At 42.6% G+C, this 25033-nt stretch overlaps 2 protein-coding genes across 6 annotated transcripts in view; one reads left to right on the top strand and one right to left on the bottom strand.

The window, feature by feature from the left end:
* LOC147056297 (NACHT, LRR and PYD domains-containing protein 3-like) overlaps positions 1-17996 on the top strand; it is a 30931-nt gene extending 12935 nt beyond the window's left edge. For 3 of the 4 annotated variants that reach the window (XM_085913186.1, XM_085913184.1, XM_085913182.1), the window contains 7 exons: positions 2262-2429; positions 2525-2692; positions 2811-3026; positions 3124-3297; positions 5493-5666; positions 5833-5865; positions 17753-17996. In XM_085913186.1, the coding sequence (XP_085769312.1) occupies positions 2262-2429; positions 2525-2692; positions 2811-3026; positions 3124-3297; positions 5493-5666; positions 5833-5848 (916 nt within the window). In that variant the 3' untranslated portion in view covers positions 5849-5865; positions 17753-17996. Of the gene's footprint in view, positions 1-2261; positions 2430-2524; positions 2693-2810; positions 3027-3123; positions 3298-5492; positions 5667-5832; positions 5866-17752 lie in introns of those variants that run through there. The other variant, XM_085913185.1, reaches the window with a different exon arrangement.
* LOC147056298 (potassium voltage-gated channel subfamily KQT member 5-like) overlaps positions 17918-25033 on the bottom strand; it is an 84837-nt gene continuing 77721 nt past the window's right edge. The window contains exons 14-15 of one of the 2 annotated variants that reach the window (XM_085913181.1): positions 22566-22692; positions 17918-20804 (exon numbers count right to left, since the gene is read on the bottom strand). In XM_085913181.1, the coding sequence (XP_085769307.1) occupies positions 19608-20804; positions 22566-22692 (1324 nt within the window). In that variant the 3' untranslated portion in view covers positions 17918-19607. Of the gene's footprint in view, positions 20856-22565; positions 22693-25033 lie in introns of both variants that reach the window. The other variant, XM_085913180.1, reaches the window with a different exon arrangement.

Raw genomic sequence — 25033 nt, forward strand, 5'->3', positions numbered from 1 at the left:
GCAGTTCAAATGACAGTAATCCCTTGCTACATCGCGGCTCGTTTATCGCGGTTTCACTACATCGGGGATTTTTGAGTTTTGAAAATTTGTGAAAAGAATTCACATATAAGTCGCTCCTGAGTATGAGTCGCCCCCTCACCTAACCCACCCAAACTATGAACAAAAACGCAATTTATAGTCCGAAAATTAAAACGGTGTTCTGATTGATGTTTCCTTTAGAATTTGAATCAAACAGGATAAATCTGAGGGCGGCCATTTTGCCACTTGCAGTCGATTGTCACTTGTTTTCTAAAACTAAGCTGGATTGGTTGTGAATAACTGTGATGTCATTTCATTTTCAGTTGACAGTAAGTAGCAAAATGACCGCTCCCCTAGATGGATAAAAACCGCTGTGTTTAGCTTTTTTAACGCAAATTCCACAAACACAATATTAATAAGAATGCTGCATAGGAAACAAAAGTATCTTACCAAAATTACAAAGAAGAATATACAATGACAACATTGAAACACATTTTTAAAGTAAAGATAAAAAAGATACCTCAGATTATAAAAAAAGAGAGGTGTTTCTCCATGGAATGACAGGCATTTCACAGGATGGCAAAGAGAAGATGAAAATGGGTACTCATGACAAAAATCAGATGAAACACTTGGGTAGGGATGAGTATCGATAAGATTTTATTGATACTACTCTAAAAGATACTGCTCATCAGTACTTTTTTGTTTAGAAAACAAAGAAAAACCTTTTTTAAATAAATGCAAATACAATACTAAAGTGATCCCTCGCTATTTTGCGGTTCGTCTTTTACGGCCTCATTGTGGGTTTTTAAGAATATTAAATATTGCGGATAATTTGGTGCATCGTGGCTTTTTTCGGCGTCACTTGGCGCACGGGGCTTTGTCTCCCCACATAACTTTAGAGCACACTATTGGTTGGTAGAGGAGACGAGACCAATGGGAACATGTTCTGTATTCTTGCCGCTGATTGGCTTAGAGCTGTAAGAGCAGTTTTAACCACACTTTATCTCAGCCTCTCGCAGTCCCGCAATGTACCCACTCTTCTACTTTGTTCGCATCAGCAGAATCAGGAGCATCTCTGATTTTCGCTTCATTTTGTCACAAATGAGGCAGGACAACCAAATGGAACACGGGCACTTTATTCGGGAAAAGGAAAAAGGAGACAAGGAGATTGGAATGCCAGCAGAGCAGGACAACGATGCAAGCCAACGAGTGTCATCAAACCAGACGGGCATAGCAAGCTCGTGGTCGGGGACAGGCAGAAGGTCGATCCAAACAGAGTCCAGAGCAAATCATACAAACAGGGTTTTGCTAAACAGCGACTTGGGAAACAGGCATTGCGCTACACAGTGGATCGGGCAAATGTGAATCAGGTGGCATAGCAGAACCAGGTGGCAGGCATATCACCGCAGATTGACGGCCTTGCGTGTTTCAAATACATTCCCTAATCAGCCGGTACCAAGGGCACAGTTGTCAGTGACCAGCACTAAGCAGCGCTCTGCATTGGATATGCGCGGGCCGGTCAGCCGGCCAGCACGGCGAGAACAGAGCGGAGCCGTGACACGTTTACAGTGGTCTTTTTGTGACTTTGTGAGTTGTAGCAAAGCCCTAAAGAATGATTTTAAAAGTCAGTTTAGCTTTAAAATGTTTCAAAATACAATAAAGTGTTTCAAAGTACAATTCTGAAAGTCTTGTGCGGATATTGTAAAAATATTGACGCCACATCGCAGAGTCTCATCTATCGCGAACAAATTATCAACAATGAACGAGGGATCACTATACTACATTATTTGAACAAATAACTATTCTACTGTTTAACATCACATGACCAATAATTTAGTATGAAAGAAAACTCATGTAGAGCAGTAAGGCTGGAACATTTTTGTGAGCTACACATTTCTGTTTAAGATTGCTTGTGTTTCCCCCTGACATTTTAATAATTGATTGCCCTTGACTTCTCCAGTCCCACAACCATTCGGACCAAGAATAACCAAAAGTTGTAAATGTAATGGTTGCATTGTGTGTAAATCAATTAATCACTCCCTGAAGTGAAACACTCAGCTGTTGAGTTCGTGGCAAGTCAGTTATGTGTGATACCCAGCGCCAAATTCCTCCCGCACAAGGGGCGTGAATGGGGACGGCAACGAGCGTCAATGGTGCATATGATTTCAGGCCCCCCACTTTAACTTTTTGTTCGTTGGATGTACTCTTTATAGTTTGTTTCTGTGTAATTCTTGTCATTGCAGAATATGTCAGTGTAACTTTGGTCAAAGGGGATGTTCTTCTTTAGCATTGGCTTTGCAGAAAAATCCCAACAACATGGAAGAGTTGAATCTCGCCATCAACAATATTGGAGACAAAGGGGCCAATGAGCTCTTCACCAGATATGATATATCACAGTTAACCAAACTGCAGTGAGTCCTCTACTACTGATTTTAATACAAACGTCCATTATGTTTGTGAGTAAAAACAAAAGACGATGAGATTTTGTACTGTTACCTGTCTGCAGGATGAATTGTTGTGGCATCACCACATTGAGCTGCAAAAATATTGGGGAAGCGCTCAAGTCGGAAAGCAGCAACTTGGTGGAACTAGATTTGAGCAACAACCAAATAACAGATGGGTTTGAGATCATTTGCACAGGAATGTATGCATGGTCTCGTCTGGAAAAACTCAAGTAAGGATTTGTTTCTGTGTTTTTACTGCTTTGATCCTGCCAGAGACATGATAAAAATACAATGAGTGTTATTTTGTAAGCGACATTCTTCAAAATGCTTAATTCTCTCCCTCTTCAGTGTGTCAAGGTGTGGAATTACTACTTCAGGCTGCTGTTATATTTCAAAGGTCCTGGGTTGTGTCTCTCAGCTCTACTCTCATGGGGAAAGGCAAACAGAGTGGCAGGCAGCAGAGCTGAGAGAGCTCAACCTCACCATGAACAGTTTTGGAGACGCTGGAGTCAAAGAAATTACAACTGGACTGATGAATCCGTACAGCCACTTGGAATCTCTCAAGTGGATAATTTCTCATCTTTCTTTCATTTGAATCTGAGCACAACATTTCATTCAACATAGGTAGAACATGTTTTGATTGTTCTTTTCTACATTTCAGTCTGAGCCACTGCAATCTGACTGATAACTGCTGCTCACAGCTTGCGTCAGTTCTTTCATCAAAGGATAGCCTGATCAGGGAGCTTGATCTCTCTGACAACAACATCCAGGATAAGGGAACAAGGAAACTCTGCACTGGACTTAGAAGTACTCAATGCATGCTGGAAAAATTAGCGTAAGTTGAGGTTCAACCCTTAAAAAGAAAATAACCACTGTAACTAGTGGCATACATATTTGTGATCCAGCATTGCCATGAGTCACCATGATCCATATTTCAGAAATTAGTTTTTGTCAAATTTGATATTACCCATTACATCGGGGCGGTAAACCAATCAGAGGACTTCACGTAACATGTAGAGTACGTACCTCCGACGCCATTGATAAATAAATACTATCATTTGTGCAACGAAAACAGTATTAGGACCCTCTAAAATGGCATCAGAAAGCCAGGATCATGGGAGAAGAGCAACATGACAATGACGAGAAGGATGTGTTAAAGGATATGTTCAATGGCAAACTTGCCCAACAGTAAAATTTGGACACAGAAGATGAGGACTTGGTGGATTTGCGTATGAATATCGATTAACATTAATGTGAATACAGTAGATTACATGATTAAACAGTAGAATCAAGTACAACCAAACTCACTGTCTTGCTCCCGTGAATTTTTTTTTTTTAACCATAAATTATGGCATGCATGCGCCCTAAATACAAAATAAACCCCACAATTGAGTCTGCGCCTTTTACCTCGAAGTGCATTATGGTGTGAAAAATACGGTAATACCCTCTTGCAGTGCAGGCATTGTCATTGACCAACCACCTTAGGACAAATTTATCTTTGCAGTGGACTTATATTGCGTCCCAGGAAAGTCGGAAGTCAGAATTATCCCACTCTGATTTTCCCAGTTCTGGCCTCAAAGCGTTCGAGGCGAATGTGATTCCAATAAATTGTTTGTTTGTTCTTGTTTCTCACAACTCATTTTGACCTCCAGCAAACCTTCAGAAATTCCAATTTATAAAAATATAAATGGTACATTCTACATGTCTTCTTTCATAATAATTTTTGTGTTTAACCGTATAAAAATTACTTGTTTCTTTTTCTGTAATTTTTTATTTGTTTTACATTCATGTAGTTAAAAGACAAATCAATTGACATATACATTTAAAAAGCAGTTCTAATTCTAATAGTTTAGTTTTGGTGTTTCTGTAAACAAACCAAAAAAATACAGATAAGAATACTGTTAGAGTGGTGCTCACTCTAACTTATTTGCAAGAACCACACGGGAAACAGTTTGCCCTTTTAGCACTTGCAAGTGGAGAAAACGTTTGTTACTGTAGCATACAGAGATGTTCGAACACAGTCTTTCTTTCGTCTCTTGCAAGAGCATATTTGCAAGTGTGTGAATCAATTAATCAGGAAAGCAAGGTGGGAGTGACAGGTTTGGTGAACCTCCGGCATCTGGTCAGATCAGAGCAGGGGGTGTTTTACGATCTAATGTAAGCAGAACAACTTTGATTGCTTCCTCTGCAGCTGGTCAACCAGTGCACGAGACTTAGCACTTTAGTTGACTGGGTTGTGGCACCGGCCGGTGGTGCACTGGGTAGCACGTCCGCCTCACAGTTAGGAGGGTGCGGGTTCGATTCCACCTCCGACCCTCCCTGTGTGGAGTTTGCATGTTCTCCCCGAGCCTGCGTGGGTTTTCTCCGGGCACTCCGGTTTCCTCCCACATCCCAAAAACATGCTTGGTAGGCCGATTGAGCACTCTACATTGCCCCTAGGTGTGAGTGCGAGTGCGGATGGTTGTTCGTCTCTGTGTGCCCTGTGATTGGCTGGCAACCAGTTCAGGGTGTCCCCCGCCTGCTGCCCGATGACGGCTGGGATAGGCTCCAGCACGCCCGCGACCCCCGTGGGGACTAAGCGGTTCAGAAGATGGATGGATGGATGGATGGGTTGTGAGAACAGAACAAGTTTGGTTAATCATTATAGTCTACCTTCCAATATAATCATGCGATCAAAATAATCTATCAACCCTAACAAATACCGCTAAGGCACCGGGTTGATAAGCATTATCGTCAAGAGTAGTACGATACCCAAAATGTCCAACCATCTCATTTGGTTGTATTTGCTTCCCCTCTCAAAAAAAATATTTTGAATAAAGTTGTGCAAGTTATAGGTGACATTAATGGTGAAATAAGTTTTGAAATGATTTGTGTTGTTCAACCTGAGGTTTGAGCAGGGTGTGTAGACTTTCAATAGCCACAATATCTTATAATGTTCTCTTATAATGCAACCAACTTTCGCCTTTTTAAAATGCAATGACAAAGTTATGTGTTTTCTAAATCATTCATGGTACTTTTCTTTTTGACCAGACTAGCAAACTGTAACATTCACTCAAGAGGTGTTTCATACCTGACTGCAGCCCTGACGTCAAACCCACAGTATCTTACTGAGCTGCTTCTGATAGGCAACAAGCTGACTAGTTTGGACATCACCAACCTCATTGAGTTAACCAAGAGAAAGGAATACGCACTGCATACTTTGGAGTAAGTTGTGAAATGCCGATTTGTCTAATCATTTCAGAAATAGTTCATCTACAGATTGTCCTGTAATTACTGTGTGTTACATTTGAAATGTATGCATTACATTCATCATTTCAGGTACTAATGTTCACAAACTCAATTCATCTTTCTCCATATTCTTCTCTTTCAGTGTCTCGGAATACTGAGGTGTTCAAAGGCAAAGGTGAATCTCACACTGATCATATTTCCTCACTCATTCAATCGTCCACCTCATCACATCATTAAGTCATTTGCTTTTTTTGTTTGGTTCTGAATTAAAATTAGAGCTGTGATCAGGAATCTGGTCCGATCGTGTGATTCTTAGTTGATCGGGTATTTTGGTAAAAAGATCAATTTTCGTCATTTTTGAAATTTTATTGGTCACAAAGACGATTTCTTTTTTTTTGTGTGCAAGTGTTCACGTTCCATATTGAATGCAACGTCAATCTGTCTGGTGTGAACATTGTATGGATCTTCAAAGTGACCCGCATGCGCGCAAGAGACATTGGCACATTTAACCATACTGTTTAAATTAGCGGGTAGCTCATCTTTTTATCTAGTACCTACAGATGAGTGATTCAGGAGGAGGTAGCCATACAGTATTTTGGGTAAATACTGTATTGGCCCGAATATAATATATTGTTGCATTGAAATAAGACTGAAAAAGTGGGGGTCATCTTACATTCGAGGTCTAGATATTATACCCATTCACAACGCTAGATGGCGCCAGATATCTTTAAAGTGAATACTGAACTTAACTCCCCAGGCCAAAGCAAATCCCTGTCACAAAGAAGAAAAATAAAAATATCGGTAGAATGAAGAAGAAAAATAAAAAATAGCGGTAAGAAAGAAAAGAGAAGAAAATAAGAGAAAAGATAACAGAAAATGTGAGTGAGGACAGTCACACTGAGCAGTGAGGCAGAGGATAATTGTGAGTATCGTTCTGACATGACAGATCTCAGCTACTCTGAAATTTAAACCAGTTTGCATTATTTTATTGCAATGTCTTTCCTTATTCAGATTTGTTTCAAGACTACAGTTAGTTAGACTTCACTTTGATGGTTAATGCAGTGATTGCAATTTTGTTGTTTTATCACATAGGTGTCAAACTCTGGCCCGAGGGCCATATTTGGCCCACAGTGTAATTATATTTGGCCCGCGAGGCAATTTCAAATTAACATTAGAGCTGGCCCGCCGGTATTATACGGTGGCAGCGCTGTAACACTGCATTCATCGCTTTTACTACAAATCCCATAATGGTCTGCTGTTGCTTTGGCGCCCATACGTCCGTTCATGACTCCGCCTCATGCCTATATAAGTAGAATCCGTGTTCATTTTTTCCCAGAAAGCACCTGAAATTTTCAAGATGGCGATGCCTAGATACTATTGGCTTCCAAGCAGCCGTCCACAAACTAATGGGTGACGTCACGGATGTTACATCGATTTCTTATATACAGTCTATGTGGACATCCCGCATCTCCGCATCCTCATCTGTTCAACCTTGGCCCGCGGCTTTGTTCAATTTAAAATTTTGGCCCACTGTGAATTTGAATTTGACACCCCTGTTTTATCACAGTAGATTGGTTTATTTACATTTCAAAAACCAGAAGTCATTCATGTGAGGAGCCAGACAAAGCACGGTTCACCAAAGCCCCTTATGATGACAAACAAAAATGGACTTCATTTTCCCTCGCTCGGACGCGGGTCACCGGGGCCCCCCTATGGGCTCACTACCTGTAGGAGGGGCCAAAGGGGTCGGGTGCAAAGTGCGCTGGGCGGCGGCCAAAGGCGGGGACCTTGGCGGTCCGATCCCCGGCTGCAGAGGCTGGTGCTAGGCACATGGAATGTCCCCTCTCTGGCTGGAAAGGAGCCCGACCTGGTGTGTGAGGCAGAAAAGTTCTGAGTAGACCTAGTCGGACTTGCCTCCACACATAGTTTGGGCTCTGGTACAAGCCCTCTCGAGAGGGGCTGGACTCTCTTCCACTCTGGAGTTGCTCACGACGAGAGGCGTCGAGCAGGTGTGGGCATACTTATTACCCCCCGGCTGGGCGCCTGCACATCGGGGTTCACCCCGGTGAGAGAGAGGGTAGCCTCCCTCCGCCTTCGGGTGCGGGGACGGGTCCTGACTGTTGTTTGTGTCGATGCACCGAACGGCAGCTTAGAGTACTGTTGGGTCTGAATATGATCAGACATTAAATCACATGCTGGAACGAAGAGGAGAAAACAACCAGGATGAGTTTACTCGCGAGGAGAACGATAGAGAAAGGAAGCTCAGTTACAATCTCCACCAGTTCTGAGTTCCTCCTCCACGTGCTCCTCTTTTTAATGTCTTGGTTGCCCTGGTTACAGAGGCGTTGCTACACTAAAGGGAGGGGAGATAGTCGCTGTAGCAACGCTTATTAGCTAAGGAATGTAGTGTAGTGTGATCTAGCACTTGTCGGCCCTCGACCCCCGCATTGGGACTGCAGAGTCTGCTTTCTTCCCCCAACCAGTTGTCCTCTCCATGAGTGGCCGACTCCTCCTCGACTGTGATCAGATAACTTGAAGCACGTTGAATGTCGCTTACCTGTGGAACAATGCAACTAAACCCTTGCTAAGTTTATCTTCTTAGTAAACTAACACAACACATAATAATAATAATAATATCTAGCCCTACTTAAACATTTCAACACATATTAAGTAAATGTAAGGTAACTGGTATACAGTTCCTTAAACGAACATTGAGTAAATATGGGATAACTTTAATGTGACTACTTCAAACTGTACATAACCAGTTTTGATCATCTACAATCTATGAATCAAAGCTACAGTTAACTAAAAGGAATGAAGCCCCTTTAAACTGAACAAAGAACATTTTGCCTATGCAAAGAAGCTCTGCTCATTGTTAGTGAAGGCCTCTTACAACACAAACACAAAAGTAACATAAGGACAGGAAGGAACCATAAGGCTGTCAGAGATCAAAAGACATTCCTTAAACCAAATACAAAGTATTTAGTTTCAAGGAGAGTCGTAAACCCGTAAAAGACAAGGCCTCCTGGTCTGGCAGGCCAAGGCTTCCCCCGAGATTATTCCAACATTTCCCTCCTGTTTATCACATATTTGCTCAATTTTTTACATCACCAAAAATCGACCACTTCTCAAGATTTTCAGTTGTCGGATCACAAGTATGAGCACAAACATGTTCACATCAAAAAGGATCAATGTTGCGACGTCATCATTCAGAAACACACAGATCTGGGAAAAAGTCTGTAAACTCAAATGCAAGAATTCCATCATCATCACCGTTATGATCAATTTGCTGGCGTTCAGACATTAGGCATACTCGGGCCATCTTGTCTTCCATGGGCGCTATTGCTGTAGTGATGAGACAATTAAACAGAGCACGCAGACATGGAATACAACAACATCCACACAAGGTGAGTATAGCAGCAAATACTGCAATTAACACTATAATTGAGGACACAAGGGCTTTATACTTCCCAAAGGCATTCATCCAGTTGTCCCACATTGATGTGTCCACACCAGAGTGCTCTTTCGTCCTCATGTTGAGGGACCGCAGGCCTGCAATGGCCTTCGTCAGGCTCCCATCAGGGGCAGTGTTGTTGGGGATGAAGGTACAGCATTGTTCTCCGAACATTGCGCCGACCCCCCCTTTCTCAGACAACAACATATCAAGAGCAATGCGATTCTGGAAGGCCATTAGGGAAGGCTAGCTGTTCATGCCCTGCCTCAAATCCCGCTTGTGTCTGTTTGCCCAATTTCAGCATGTTGCAATGGATGTAATTTATCCTGTCAACGTTCTTGTTCATCGTTCACCAGCAGCAAATGGAGGACTCCCATCCTACTGCAATTTGGTCAATGAATTCTTATTAATCAGGAACTCTTCTTGGGACTCCAATTGCATCAATTTCAGTCAGATCATCGTCGTCACTCAAATTTAAAGGCATTTTAGTTTTTACCAGCTTTTCCCCAGATCTTGACATGTCGATACATATACAATTTCGCTTGACTACATTCTCTGAAAGCAATGGTTTCTTTCTTTTTTTTTTTTCTCAACAGATATTATATCTCCGTCGCACATTTCACAATCAGTAGACGTGACAGATTTCACACAATCTTTGGTCAATGGCAACGGTACAACATAAAGCTATTAATTTCATTCTTTAACATCTACATCGGTTGTTGACAAAGTACACAAATAAACATCATACTTACTCCACGGCCAGATGCAACACAGCGGATCACACTGCAAAGGCCAAATTGATCTTTTTTAAATCAACGCAATGCAGCATAATTTTAGGAGTGTTCTATATAAATTGCCAACTCATCTCTCCCCTATTCATTATGACTCTTAGTTCCCACAAATACCATATTGTTAAAGTTAACAAAACTACAACCAAGATGGCCACCTAACATGCAATAACGTCATTGTTTCTTTACATTACGTTTTTGCCCCTGTTAAAGCATTCAGTGTTCATTTTGAAGTCAATTCAATCCATTTTGAGAATGCATCTATTATGGTCAGGCATTATAACCCTATGGATTGTCTTTAGCACATGTCAAACAAGCTCTACAAATTTCTATTCTTTTTGTTGTTGTTTTTTTTTTTTTTTTTTGGTTTTTATAAATGTTTTGAATATGAATCAAATCCATATGTTGTATAAAGCTGACTTGCTCCACTATCCCTCCTCTTGAGCCATGTGACACACACCATGGCTCAATATTACTGCCCATTTTATCATGTTTTTTTTTTATTTTGGTAGGATAGGTCAGTCTTCTGGTCATCTATAAATGCCATTCTCGACTCTTGCCCCTCTTTTCGTCCATAATTGAATTTCAGTCTATAGATTTTGTCGCTGCACATCTTTAAAAATGTTTCAGTAATTGAATCTGCTTCCTGTGTGTATAAAAGTTTGAAGTGACTTTTGCGTTGCAGCTATGCGGTTCTGTCAGCAAGCCCGTTACCTCTTGACACCTTATCAGTCTCGTACGTGTGCCCTGCACACGTGCATATAGCTAATTTTTTGAGGCAATTGGATTGCTTCCACAACTAGCTTAGCAAATAAATGGATGGCTTCCCCGCATGGGGAGCGATCCAGCTATCAAATGATTAGACATTTTCACTTTCTTGTACCTTCTTTAGTTACTTTACAATCATCTTTTCATCATTTATCACAAGAATCTTAGAAATTTGAATAAAAATCAAAATGTATGTTTTTATAACTTAGAGAACCCATATGTAGTAAGGTGTTGTATTACTACATACGATTCCATTATCATTTAATTTGAGACATCTTTCAAAATTGCTTTTGTTTTGCGGTCCAAATCAGATAGACTACAGTCTAACAAAAAAAATTTTTTTGCACCTATTCTAGCCAATTTCATCCTTTTAACACATAACACTGACAGCACACAGACAACACAAAAAACAGCAAAGACACAGCTCACAAACAATACCAACAAACAACGCTGCGCAAACGTCATAGAGGATGACGTTTTGGTTATACTTTTTTTCATCAGTGCCTTTTATCCTTCATGCAAATTGTCACCACTTCCTTAAGCATCACTCTTCTTCAAACATTCTCTGAAAAACTCACACTTTCTCTGCCTCACCCGCAGCCATAGCATCCCCCGTGCGAGGGGGGGGGACGCGGCATCAATGTTGATTGCTCACAGGCTGGCCATTTCCTGCAACAATCATGATGCCGGCCCACCACCCACACGAGCATAGCACAGGCCCACGTGCACAGCCCAGACCTGCGACTACGCGCAAGCGCAGGCACGCTCCTCAATCTCACCCTCTCAAAGGGCAGGCCTACTTTACTGTTCCCCCTTCATCGTGTTCACATTCAACATCTTTCACTGTCTTCGACACAACATTTGTTGTCTCTTATTCTCATCCTATCAAGCCACCTTTCTAGTCACTTTCTGTCACACACTCTATATTCTCTACTGCCACACACCTTATTTTCTCTACTGCCACACCTCAATCATCTTAGTTTCTCCAACCAACTTAAACATACTCATCGTCTACTTCTCAACTTCCCTATTATCGCTCAACAGGCTCCTGAACATTCTCCATGACTAATTTCTTCCATAGGACACACATCTCACTCACACACATACACATACACACACACTTACACACACACCCACTCATGAGGATCCTCTGCGCGCACACGCACGCACACACACACGCTAGCACACACGTTTGGCACACAACATAAAAGACCACAAAGAGCACACTAAGAACACCTTTTTGCTCATCTTACTTGTCTGATTTATTCTCTATTTTACTTTTAGAAGCTATTTGTAATTATTTTCCTTTTATTTTGCAAATTTTAACTTCAGTGTTTCTCTCTTACTTTTCCTTTTAACGCGAATATCTCCTGTACATTTAAGCTAATTTCCGTTTCTTTTTGGCAGCCAGGTTCCCACTTTGTTACATGGGTTTCTGTTTTGATTTGATTTTGGCTATGTCATGTGTTTTTTGATCCGTTTATCTAGATTATTAATTCGATCAGGATCCTGCCTTTCAATTATTTTCGAATCTTTACATTTTAGATTATCTCGGATATTAATTTTGCTGTTTCTTTTTGTTCCCCATTTTAATCAATTTGGTCCCAACTGTAAAACCATAGGGGTTTCTAAAGTCGGGTGTTTCCAGTGGGATAACGAAAAGATCCTGTGGTGATTCTCACTTCTACCAGCGTACTGGTGGAGAATCCTTGCCTATTGCGTCCAAAGAACCACGTTATGTGTTCCCCACTGCTTTAATATGGAATACTATATCTAGTGATACGTATTCCCATTCACACTCTCAATCATTCAGTATTACGGTTTCCCGGGCACTCCGCCAACCCTTTTTGACGGACTTCTCCGTCGGACACTTCTGTCCTTCTATTTATACGGACCTCTCCGTTTTGTTACTTTTATACGGACGTCTCCGTGTATAACTTTTCTTGGACCTCTCTGTCCTTTCTGGTACCTTTAGACGGACCTCTCCGTTCTAACCTAGGACTTTTTAGGGCATGACAAACCCTCGGCCGCACCATTCTTTTTAAAAAAAAAAAAAAAAAAAAAACCTCACCCCCTGGTTCTCCTCACCTCTGCACCTCGGACTGCCTTCAACCTTCAGATCCCAGCTGACGAGCAGACAGCCAGCCTTTGAAAAGGATTCTAGGATCTCAGCTATGGAGTTCCCCCCGCTTCGCGGTCTTTCTGGATCTCTGCTGTCGTCAGCTGGAATATAATATAGTATATTGGCATCCGGCTCGAAGGACCAAATAAATGTTGGGTCTGAATATGATCAGACATTAAATCACATGCTGGAACAAAGAGGAGAAGACAACCAGGATGAGTTTACTCGCGAGGAGAACGATAGAGAAAGGAAGCTCAGTTACAATCTCCACCAGTTCTGAGTTCCTCCTCCACGTGCTCCTCTTTTTAATGTCTTGGTTGCCCTGGTTACAGAGGCGTTGCTACACTAAAGGGAGGGGAGATAGTCGCTGTAGCAACGCTGATTAGCTAAGGAATGTAGTGTAGTGTGATCTAGCACTTGTCGGCCCTCGACCCCCGCATTGGGACTGCAGAGTCTGCTTTCTTCCCCCAACCAGTTGTCCTCTCCATGAGTGGCCGACTCCTCCTCGACTGTGATCAGATAACTTGAAGCACGTTGAATGTCGCTTACCTGTGGAACAATGCAACTAAACCCTTGCTAAGTTTATCTTCTTAGTAAACTAACACAACACATAATAATAATAATAATATCTAGCCCTACTTAAACATTTCAACACATATTAAGTAAATGTAAGGTAACTGGTATACAGTTCCTTAAACGAACATTGAGTAAATATGGGATAACTTTAATGTGACTACTTCAAACTGTACATAACCAGTTTTGATCATCTACAATCTATGAATCAAAGCTACAGTTAACTAAAAGAATGAAGCCCCTTTAAACTGAACAAAGAACATTTTGCCTATGCAAAGAAGCTCTGCTCATTGTTAGTGAAGGCCTCTTACAAAACAAACACAAAAGTAACATAAGGACAGGAAGGAACCATAAGGCTGTCAGAGATCAAAAGACATTCCTTAAACCAAATACAAAGTATTTAGTTTAAAGGAGAGTCGTAAACCCGTAAAAGACAAGGCCTCCTGGTCTGGCAGGCCAAGGCTTCCCCCGAGATTATTCCAACAAGTACCCACCGTTTTTGGAGTCCCTGGAGGAAGTGCTGGAGAGCGCTCCTTCTGGGGACTCCATCGTTCTACTGGGTGACTTCAGTGCTCACGTGGGCAATGACAGTGAGACCTAAAAGGGCGTGATTAGGAGGAACGGCTCCCCCGATCTGAACCCGAGCGGTGTTCTATTGTTAGACTTCTGTGCTCGACACGGATTTTCTATAATGAACACCATGTTCAAACATAAGGGTGTCCATGTGTGCACTTGGCACCAGGACACTCTAGGCCGCAGCTCGATGATCGACTTTGTAGTCGTGTCATCGGATTTGCGGCCGCATGTTTTGGACACTCGGGTGAAGATAGGGGTGGAGCTGTCAACTGATCACCACCTGGTGGATTGGCTCCGGTGGTGGTGGAAGATGCTGGTCCGACCTGGCAGACCCAAACGCTCTGTGAAGGTCTGCTGGGAACGTCTGGCAGAATCCCCTGTCAGGAAGAGCTTCAACTCCCACCTCCGGCAGAGCTTTTCCCACGTCCAGGGGGAGGCGGGGGACATTCAGTCAGAGTGGACCATGTTTCGCGCCTCCATTGTTGAGGCAGCCGACTGGAGCTGTGGCCGTAAAGTCCTTGGTGCCTGTCGTGGCAGCAATCCCCGGACCCGCTGGTGGACACCGGTGGTAAGGGATGCCGTCAAGCTGAAGGAGTCCTTTCGAGACGTTTTGGCCTGCGAGACTCCGGAGGCAGCTGACGGGTACCGGATGGCCAAGCAGAACGCGGCTACGGCGGTTGCTGAGGCAAAAACCCGGGCGTGGGAGGAGTTTGGCGAGGCCATGGAGAATGACTTCCGGACGGCTTCGAGGAAATTCTGGTCCACCATCCGGCGTATCAGGAGGAGGAAGCAGTGCACAGTCAACACTGTATACAGTGGAGATGGCGTGCTGCTGACCTCGACTCGGGACGTCGTGAGTCGGTGGGGAGAATACTTCGAAGACTTCCTCAATTCCACCGACACGCCTTCCATTGTGGAAGCAGGGCCTGGAGACTCTGAGGCGGACTCTCCAATCTCTGGGGTCGAAGTTACTGAGGTAGTTAAAAAACTCCTCGGTGGCAAGGTGGATGAGATCCCCCCAGAGTTCTTAAAGGCTCTGGATGTTGTGGGGCTGTCATGGCTGACACGCTTCTACATTATTGCGTGGACATCGGGGATGGTGCCTCTGGATTGGCAGACTGGGGTGGTGGTTCCCCTCTTTAAGAAGGGGGACCGGAGGGTGTGTTCCAATTACAGGGGAATCACACTCCTCAGCCTCCCTGGTAAGGTCTATTCAGGGGTGCTGGAGAGGAGGATCCGTCGGGAGGTCGAGCCTTGGATTCAGGAGTCGCAGTGTGGCTTTCGTCCTCGCCGTTGAACAGTGGACCAGCTCTACACCCCCGGCAGGATCCTCGAGGGTGCATGGGAGTTCGCCCAACCAGTCCACATGTGTTTTGTGAACTGGTTGGAGTTTGGTCCGCATTTCCGGCAGTATTCGTTCTCAGTGAGGGTTGGACTCCGCCAAGGCTGCCCTTTGTCACCGATTCTGTTCATAATTTTTATGGACAGAATTTCTAGGTGCAGCCGAGGCGTTGAGGGGGTCCGGTTTGGGGACCTCAGCATCGCGTCTCTGCTTTTTGCAGATGACGTGGTGCTGTTGGCTTCTTCAGTCCGTGATCTCCAGCTCTCACTGGAGCGGTTTGCAGCCGAGTGTGAAGCGGTCGGGATGAGGGTCAGCACCTCCAAATCCAAGTCCATGGTCTTCGGTCGGAAAATGCCCTCTCCGGATCGGTGATGAGATCCTTCCCCAAGTGGAGGAGTTCAAGTATCTTGGAGTCTTGTTGACGAGTGAGGGCAGGAGGGAGCGCGAGATCGACAGGCGGATCGGTGCAGCGTCGGCAGTAATGCGGACTCTGTACCGGTCCGTCGTGGTGAAGATAGAGCTGAGCCAAAAGGCAAACCTCTTGATTTACCAGTCGATCTATGCTCCTACCCTCACCTATGGTCACGAGTTATGGGTCATGACCAAAAGAACGAGATCCAGGATACCAGCGGCCGAAATGAGTTTCCTCCACAGGGTGTCCGGGCTCTCCCTTAGCGATAAGATGAGAAGCTCAGTCATCCGGGAGAGACTCGGAGTAGCGCCGCTGCTCCTCCACGATGAGAGGAGCCAGATGAGGTGGCTCGGGTATCTCATCAGGATGCCTCCTGGACACCTCCCTGGGGAGGTGTTCCGGGCAAGTCCCACTGGTAGGAGACCCTGGGGACGTCCCAGGACGCGCTTGAGAGACTGTCTCTTGGCTGGCCTAGGAATGCCTTGGGATCCCCCGGGATGAGATGGATGAAGTGGTTGGGGAGATCGAAGTTTGGGAGTCCTTCCTAAAGCTGCTGCCCCCGCGACCCGACCCCGGATAAGCGGAAGAAGATGGATGGATGGATGGATGGATGGATGGATGGATGGATGGATGGATGGATGGAGAAGCCATTCATTTACAAATATGGTTGCTCTTTAGTTTACATATTTAAATGTTCAGGTATGCAGATGTGATCGACTGTTTTTGCATGATTTGAATGAGGTAAAATAACATGCTTTTTCTCTCGAATATGTAGTTATAACCATTTGTTTCAGATGTCCTGTAATTAATTTCTGTATAAAAATTAAATTTGGTATTCAAAAAGTCTTTTTTCCAACTTGAGTCTTGAAAAAGAGGGGGGTCGTCTTATAATCAGGGTCGTCTTATATTCGGGCCAATATGGTAAGACTAGACTTTCACTAAAGATAACATCACATAATTTCCGCGCGTAACAAATTAACCTGCATTTTATGCTTCATGCTTCAAGTGAGATTAAATTAAAATATGGTGTTAATACTGTTAGTTAAAACAACTTGTATTCACAGAATAACACTCCGTCCAAAGCAGTCTGTCTCCCTGCCAGCGCAGAACGCATTATGTGATATATTTGCAATCTGACTGTTCAGACTGTAGTCGCATTGCAAAACATTCGATACATATCCCATCTTGGCCACATATAAAAGCGACCCAGGTTGGATTTGAGAAAGATCAAAATTGAGCCTTACATTGAGGTTACATAGGGGCAACAATTGCAATCTGGGTTGCATTTGCCAAGCCTAAATGACAAGATAATCCAAAACTATCAGTATGTTTGCAAACAAAGTAGTAATAGTAATTTATTATGAGTAGCAGGTCAGAGCGGCATTAAGAGCCACGTGTGTGGCATAGCATGTCATGCAGATTGCTCTCCTTCCATGTTACAGTGGAATGTTAATTGTTTGACGCAACAAAGAGTAAGACACAGGTTCGCAGTTATAACAGGTCCAAATTACTTGAAATAGAAGAGTGTAAATTATTTGTTGACAAGATTATTCCTCACTGGTTACATTTAATGAGGTCATTCATCAGTTGTTTTGTACATAGCTAGATGCGGGACTCGGCTACCTTTGACTACACATGCCATGAAATATGTTAATGTGCGGTTCATCATTAAACAAATCAATAATGACCCTGATCATTTCAATCAGGTGTGTTAAGGAGGGAAAACTTCTAAAACAGGTGGGACAGCGGATCTCTTGGACCGAAATATCCTACTGATAGGATTGGCCGCGGCACCAAATCGACAACTTAAGTTTATTTTGAGTGTTAAAAAGCAGTCGGCATTGATTTGTTGTATTGACCCATGTTATTGCACATGTAAATAGATTAAACAAAATATAGATAGATTTAACAATGCATAACATCGAAACACTTTTATGTACCGTACTAATAGTATGTCTGTTTGTATGTTTCTATGTTAATTTGAGACAATATTTATGCACATTCTTTTTTCTCTCCTTGTCCCCCAGTCTGTTACTTGAGGTATTGGGACTCGGTCTTGCAGATGCTTAAAGCCAAAGACTCAACTTGGACTAAGGTGCCAAAACAGTGTGATCAGGACATTCCTAATAACAATGTTTTACATTTTTTTTGTTTATTCCTGTTGAATGTGGCTATGTATAGCATTCCATATTAAATTTGTTTTAGAACTATTAATATTTGATACAAAAAAGAAATACAAATGTATACAATTAAACAGCACATAAAGCCATTGATTTTTGTCATGCTTCTTGTCAAGGTCATGGAACAAGGCTTAAAATGTTCATTCCAAAAGAGTGCTCAGTGAGCTAGTGTTCTGATAAGGCAGTGTAGCAGGAAGGACAAATGCTAGATTTACGTTATCCCTCGGAGTGGATTTTATTTTTTTCTCGGGTGGGGGACGGAGACGGATAGATATTTAATTATTCACTTTTAGTGTTCAGAAAAAAATCTGTAAACTTCATAGTGCGATGGCACCATCTTGTGGCATCTCGTAGACATAAAAAGTAAGAATGCAAGAATTTTGTGATGATGGAAAATTAGCCCAAAATAGATCATTTCAAAATGTCATCCACCCTGTATAAATAGTTAGCGCGCGTGTGTGTGTGGGCTTTAACAGGCTTTAAAGCTATGATGAAGTGTATGATTGCAAAACATCAACGCAAACACAGTAGAATGTTATTTATGTGAAAGAGTAAAAGTTTGTGTATATGCTCAGGATGTTGAAGTCTATATTGAAAATTAATTCTTGGGTGAGAATGTGTGTGCAAAATGTGAATAAATTAAAAAGAGACATCAGTGATGATGGCCCAGTTGGCTGTTAAATATCCAGTGGGCATCGTCCTCAGTTCCGCAGGCACGCACTTGTCTTTTGAGTCTTCAGTAAGGTAGTATTTCATGTAATGTCCTACATTTTAGAGAAATTACTCTCTTGAGGTTCAAAAGGGACCCGACTCCGTAGCATACAACAGGAAGATATTTACAAGTAATTTTAATGCCGTTTTGAGGCAGCAACTTGCATTTTAATGACATGAGCATTACAGCATTAATTTAATTGTACATTCCACAATCGTGTAATTTGAAATTACCACAAACCAAGCCTACATTTACTAAACAAGCACACAATTTTTATCTTCTAAAGTAAACCAAGAAACTTGTAAAATTGTTGCAATCTAAAAGTCAACTCTGTACAACAGAATGTTGGATTTAGACTTCTTTGTACACATTTTGAGAACACCGACTAACAGCCTTTCAACATTTTGCCAGTTTGGTCATAGTGGCCAAAATGTTAATAACCCAAGGGCAAATTTATTTGCAAATTCAATATTAAAACATCTTTATGGCATACATTACCATTGTACATGATGCCGTTAAAATACAGTTGAAAGCATCGCACAATGGTCTTGTCGTGACATCTTAATTACACAGGGGGCATACTGTATTTCAATAGGGACACGATCATTAAAAAGCATACTGTATATTTTTGAATGATATGATAGAAATGACCAGAATGATAAATCATAAAGTAATTTGCCTACAATCAGAGTCCACACTTAAATTTTTGAAATGTACCGCAAACTGTCTTCCTCTTTGACATTCAATAGGTACTGGTATATTAACTAAATGCCTAAAGTTTTTAATGAAACATGTCTACTTCATGCATTGGAGAGTAAAATATTATCTCTCAGTCTCATGATCAGTGTTAAAATACTGTGATTACCAACTTATAGCAACAAAATAAAAAAAGGACCCCATTTCATTCAACCTTCACACTCTTTCAAAAATGATAAAAAGCTGTCCTTTTATGAGGTGAAATTTCCATGCCCTCTGAACATGCACCCCAGTCTATTTTAATCGTACACGCTGCATTTTCAGTAATTCAGTGTTGCCAACAGAGGGGGAGGATGAATGAGCAGTGGCCAGGCCACGGTTGGACCCCCGTGGTACCCCACTTGCCATTGCCTCTGTTCTCAACAGTTCTGAGGAATATGAGGGAGTCTTAACTGTCCCATGTGATAGGAAATCAAATCCCTGCATCTCTACTTCCGCGTCATTGATAAAAAGGTCTTCCCCCCAACCACCTTTGTCAGTTACTCCTGCACCTAGGTCTTGGCAACTTCTTTGGAAGCCAGTGGAAGTGTTCCTACTGCGGGTTGGGGGTGAAATTATGCAGTGGCTGCCTTGCATTTTTCCATGGGCTGCCTGCATCAAGTCCTGCACTGACATCGATTTTCCCAGACTGTGATCTACCTGACTGGGACCTGAGCAGCAGCTTATGGTTGTCGGCATCAGGGGTTTTAGCTCAAGACTCGTATGTCTCCTCCAAGAGCCCTCCTCCTTGGCGTTTAGTCTGCCCTTGTTGTTGGCACTACCCAGTTGGTGCTTTCCCAGTGTACCGAGACCCAAATCTGGGCCAACTTCCTCCCCAATGTAGCCATCCTGTATTTGCAATCCTACACTTCCACACAAGTTTTCAATTTCAGGGGAATTTTCATTGGAGGATGCTCGCATCAAATTGCTAAGACCGACATTCCTGTTTGGAGGAGGTGGAGGCGAGAGCGTTGCCAGAAGACAAAATCCAGCGTCCGCTGTTCCTCCACCCAAACCAGTGCAGATACTGTTTGGTGTGAGGATGGGAGGAGAACTCCCCACTGTTTCGTCATTGCCACTTTCTGGTGTGGTGGACTGATCCTGGGTGTGAGGTTGGGCATGACAATGATGGTGATGGTGGTGGTAATGTGGCAATGTGGATGGGCTGAAAGATGAGGACGCAGGGCCAGAGGGTGGAGTAGTGCTGGAGGTATTAAGGTCAAGATCATTTTGGGTTGCCAGGATGAGATGGAGTCCTCCCTGGGACAAGTGGGGATTAGTCGAGGAGCCTGTGACACAACCACCAGGATGGGGCACAGCATTACTGTTGACCTGGCCGGGGAAGGACAGATCCTTGCCGAAGACAGAGGACTGGTAGTCAGAGGTTTGTTCCAGCTCAAACAGTGGCAAAGATGAGAGCGTGAGAGCTGTGGATGAGCCCTTCCGCAGAACCTGCCGATAGATGTCGAGCAATGAGTCGAGCTTTGACTCAATTGACTGGACCTGTGATGTGAGAAAATAGTAAAACGGCGAGCAGTTTAAATTCTCTGATATTGTCTGGTGATTCTATACAGCTTCATTAAGTTGGACTGAAATACATCTGTATTTACAACTTTTAATGATTCCTGTTAAATATGTATAATGTTTGTAATGTACAAGCATATGAAGTGATGTGTATTTATAAAATGAGGGATGGCAGGGCCTAAGGAGAGCAACACCCTATATCACAATGTGCATAATTGTTAGGCAGCTTGTTTACTTCAGGCAAAATGAGGCAAAAAAAAACATTTAGGTGACTCTGAAGTCACAAAATTGTAAAAAGGCTTTTAGAGGAATGCAGCACTCTTAAAATTGCTACGATATCAAGGCGTGATCACAGAACCACCAAACGTTTCATTGCAAATAGTCAACAATGTTGCAAAAATGTGTTAAGGAAAAAAAGACGCAAATTAACTGCCAAAGATTTAAAAAGAATCAAACATAAAGCTCCTAGGAACCCATTATCCTTCAAATGCTACCATATTCCGGAACTAAAATCTACCCGGAGTGCCCAGAAATACCAGTTATTTAGTGCTCAGAGATGTGGCCAGGGTACGGAAGGCTGAAACCTGAACACCACTGAACAAGAAATACATGTTGAATACATTTCAAGACTGGGTCAAGAAATATCAGTAGAAGGATTTTACAAAAATCTTATGGACTGATGAGCTGAGAGTGACTCTTGACGGACCGACTGGACCCTTGGCTGGATCAGTACTGGCCAGAGAGCTCCACTTCAAATCAGACGCCAGCAAGGTGGAGGCAGGGTACTGGTATGGGCTGGTCTAAAGATGAGCTGGTTGGACCTTTTTGAGTTAAAAGCGAACATAAAATTAACTCTAAAATTAAAAAAAAAAAAAAAAAAAGAATTTAAATTAACCAACTGCCAGTTTTTTCTTCAAGTAGTGATACAGGAAGAAGTCTGCATCTTTCAAGACCATGATTTTTATACAGAAAAATATTCCATCGCATGCATCAAAGTACTCACTTACACTTGGTAGCTCACCGGTAAAGGCCTTAAAATTGAAAGAATAATGACATGGTCACCTGACCTCAAATGTATTGAGAAGTTGTGGGCCCTTGCTAAATGGAACATTTACACTGAAAGAAAACAGTACACCTCTGTGAACAATGTCTGGGAGGCTGTGGTGGTTGAGTCAAAAGATCAAGAAGCTGACAAACTCCATGGATGGAAGTTGTATAACTGTTATTAAAATGAAGGGTGGTCACTAATTTTCTTGTCAATGTTAATTTGTACATTTTGAGTTGTTTGTTTATTATTTTGACTTTAATAAATGAAAATAAACAAGAAAGACCGGAATGTTTCCATTTTACTTAAATATTCACGTTTGGGGTTTATTAACATTTTGGTTGACCGAGAGCTCTGTATTAATCCTCAAAAATACAATTTGCCCAATAATTGTGCACACAGTGTATGATTGGCCTTATAAACCCAATAAGTACAGTATTTGAAACTCTCAATTTGTATACCTATTCCTCAGGCCAAAACTTGGCCCTTGTGCCTATCACAGGAACCACTGTTTTTCAATTTGCATTTGTGATACATCTGAATAGTTGTATATTGATTTTGACGCAGGGATAAATCCCTCTTATTCACCTGACAGTGTTTTTCAGTGACCAGATTAAGGTGTATTATCAAGAAGAATAGAGCACCTGGCGCTCCACTTTACAAACGCGTCCCAGCATGCTCATGTCCTCCAGCAGATCTCCATCAGACAACAACTTCTCACGAATCTTCTTGTCCAAGGGGATCTGCCCCTTCCCAAGGATTTGGTCCACCCTAAATATCACAAATACACATCATAAAACATAAATTATTTTAATACATGGTACAGTATATATACTGAAGTTAATGATGATGTTGACTCAAATTTACTGAGTGTGAAATAGCTTGAACGCAAAGCTATTTTCTGCATGAATGGATTCAAGTGGACACACAGGTTAACTTCTGCCATCTAGTCGAAGAGGATTTAACTGTGCAGCCTGTCCATTAACGTGTCCAAATTCATAGGCGTGTCCTTCAAAGCCAACATTAGAAGGCTACACGACTTAACTGTGACTGTGGGGCCTTCAAATGTAGCCTTCATCTACATGGATATGGGCCCAAAACAAAGGCTGCTTCTGAGCATATATTTTTTTACCTACATTGCTTTGTTTTTTTTCTACACAGCTCTATTTCTACATTTCAATGTCTTCATTTCCCTGGCGCCCTTTTTACTCGCTGATTCCCCTAGCAACTGCCTCCTCCGCCTAATGCAGGGATTGTCAACCGGTGGTCGGAGGTCACCTAGTGGTCTGTGGCGGTATTGCAGATGGTCCGCAAAATTAGAAATGAAAAATAATTTTAACAAATGTATGTACCGTAATTTTCTGACTATGAGTCGCTCCGGAGTATAAGTCGCACCAGCCATAAAATGCACAATAAAGTTAAAAAAAAAAACATATATAAGTCGCACCGGAGTATAAATCGCACTTTTGGGGCAAATTGATGTCAAAATCCAACACCAAAAACAGACAGGAACCAGCAACAACAGGCTAAACGATACGGTATGCTAACGTGACATATACACAAACGAGGAGCTGAGGACGGGCCTGACGTAACATTCAGACTTATTCAAGTAAGTATTACATAAATAATACGCTCATCAAACCATCTGTGTCACTCCAATTCATTAAATCCATCTATCGTGTTTTATGTAAACAATGCCGTATATGCTGACGTCGGACCCGTTGTAAGTTGCATTTCTAATTATTCCACAGACCCATATAACAATATATAAAGTATATTTCAAATAACTATCATATTACAACAATATTATCAAACCATCTGTGTCACTCCAAATCATTAAATCCATCGTTCAAATTCCTCGTTCCTTATGTCAACAACGCTGCGCCTGCGCTGCAGAGATCTAGTATATAACGATATTGTAACGTTAACAATGTACCAGGAAAGACGTGGGTTTGGTAAACGGCTCTTTATTTAACAAAACAAGAGTTCAACGAGCCAACAACTACTGAACTTCCAGCCACGGAGGTGAAAGAAAGCTCCGTAGAGTAAGACCGGGCGTGTGTAAAAGCCATGTCCGAGCCCCACCCACCGTCCCTGGACAGCCACCCGGCCGAGCGCCGGCCCCCGACTCCCATCCACGGAGGTGAAAGAGAGCTCCCGTCAAGAAGGACCGGGCGTGCGTAAAAGCCATAATAGTTTTTCAAACCTTCTGTGTCACTCCAAATCATTAAATCCTTCAAACTCTTCGTCCTCCGTGTCACTTACAGACAAAGCCGCTAATGATGCCGGTAGTACGTGGTGCCCTTCGTCATCTTCGTCATCCCGTGATCGAATCCTTTGCCTTTTATGTAAACAACCGCCGCGCGGCACGGGTGACGTCACTTGCAGTTCAAATGACAGTAATCCCTTGCTACATCGCGGTTCGTTTATCGCAGTTTCACCACATTGCGGATTTTTGAATTTTGAAATTTTGTGAAAAAAATCACATATAAGTTGCTCCTGAGTATAAGTCGAAAAACTATGACAAAAACCGCGACTTATAGTCCAAAAATTACGGTATTTAGACTTGATTTATTTTCCAGCTAATTTCCGGAAATTATTTACCCATCCAAATTATGTCAAATGTAGCTGAGATTCCCAACATAGACATACAGATGCAGATAAATAGCCTGTGTGGGTCTATCGTCCTTTGGTCCAAAATAAAATAATATTCCACCAAAGCACTGGTCCCCGAGTCGCTTCTTGGTTATAATGGTGGTCCCTTAGACAAAACCAGTTGACAACCCCTGGCCCAATAGAAGTATGGGCTCTGCTTCAACCAGCCAAGTGCATTTTCTCCATCCTTTGGCGGTACTGAGGACAGACAAAGGCCTGACCAAACTGGTCATGGTCTATGCTGTCTACGAAGGATACATGAGTAGGAGCCTTGGTAGGGCCCAGGTTGTGAAGAGCTCTTCGTAGGACATAGCCTACGAATTCGGACACTGCGAGAGCCTTATTTTTGCACCGATTGTAAGTATAGAGCCATGGTTTGTCTAACGGAAACAAAAACAGACTCGCTAGGGTCCATTCAAGCAGGAAAACTGCAAGATCACTCCTTGCAAATTAATGG

The sequence above is a fragment of the Syngnathus leptorhynchus genome, chromosome 5 (genome assembly GCF_054491065.1).
Source record: "Syngnathus leptorhynchus isolate UIUO chromosome 5, UIUO_Slep, whole genome shotgun sequence".
In the NCBI taxonomy this organism is placed as follows: domain Eukaryota; kingdom Metazoa; phylum Chordata; class Actinopteri; order Syngnathiformes; family Syngnathidae; genus Syngnathus; species Syngnathus leptorhynchus.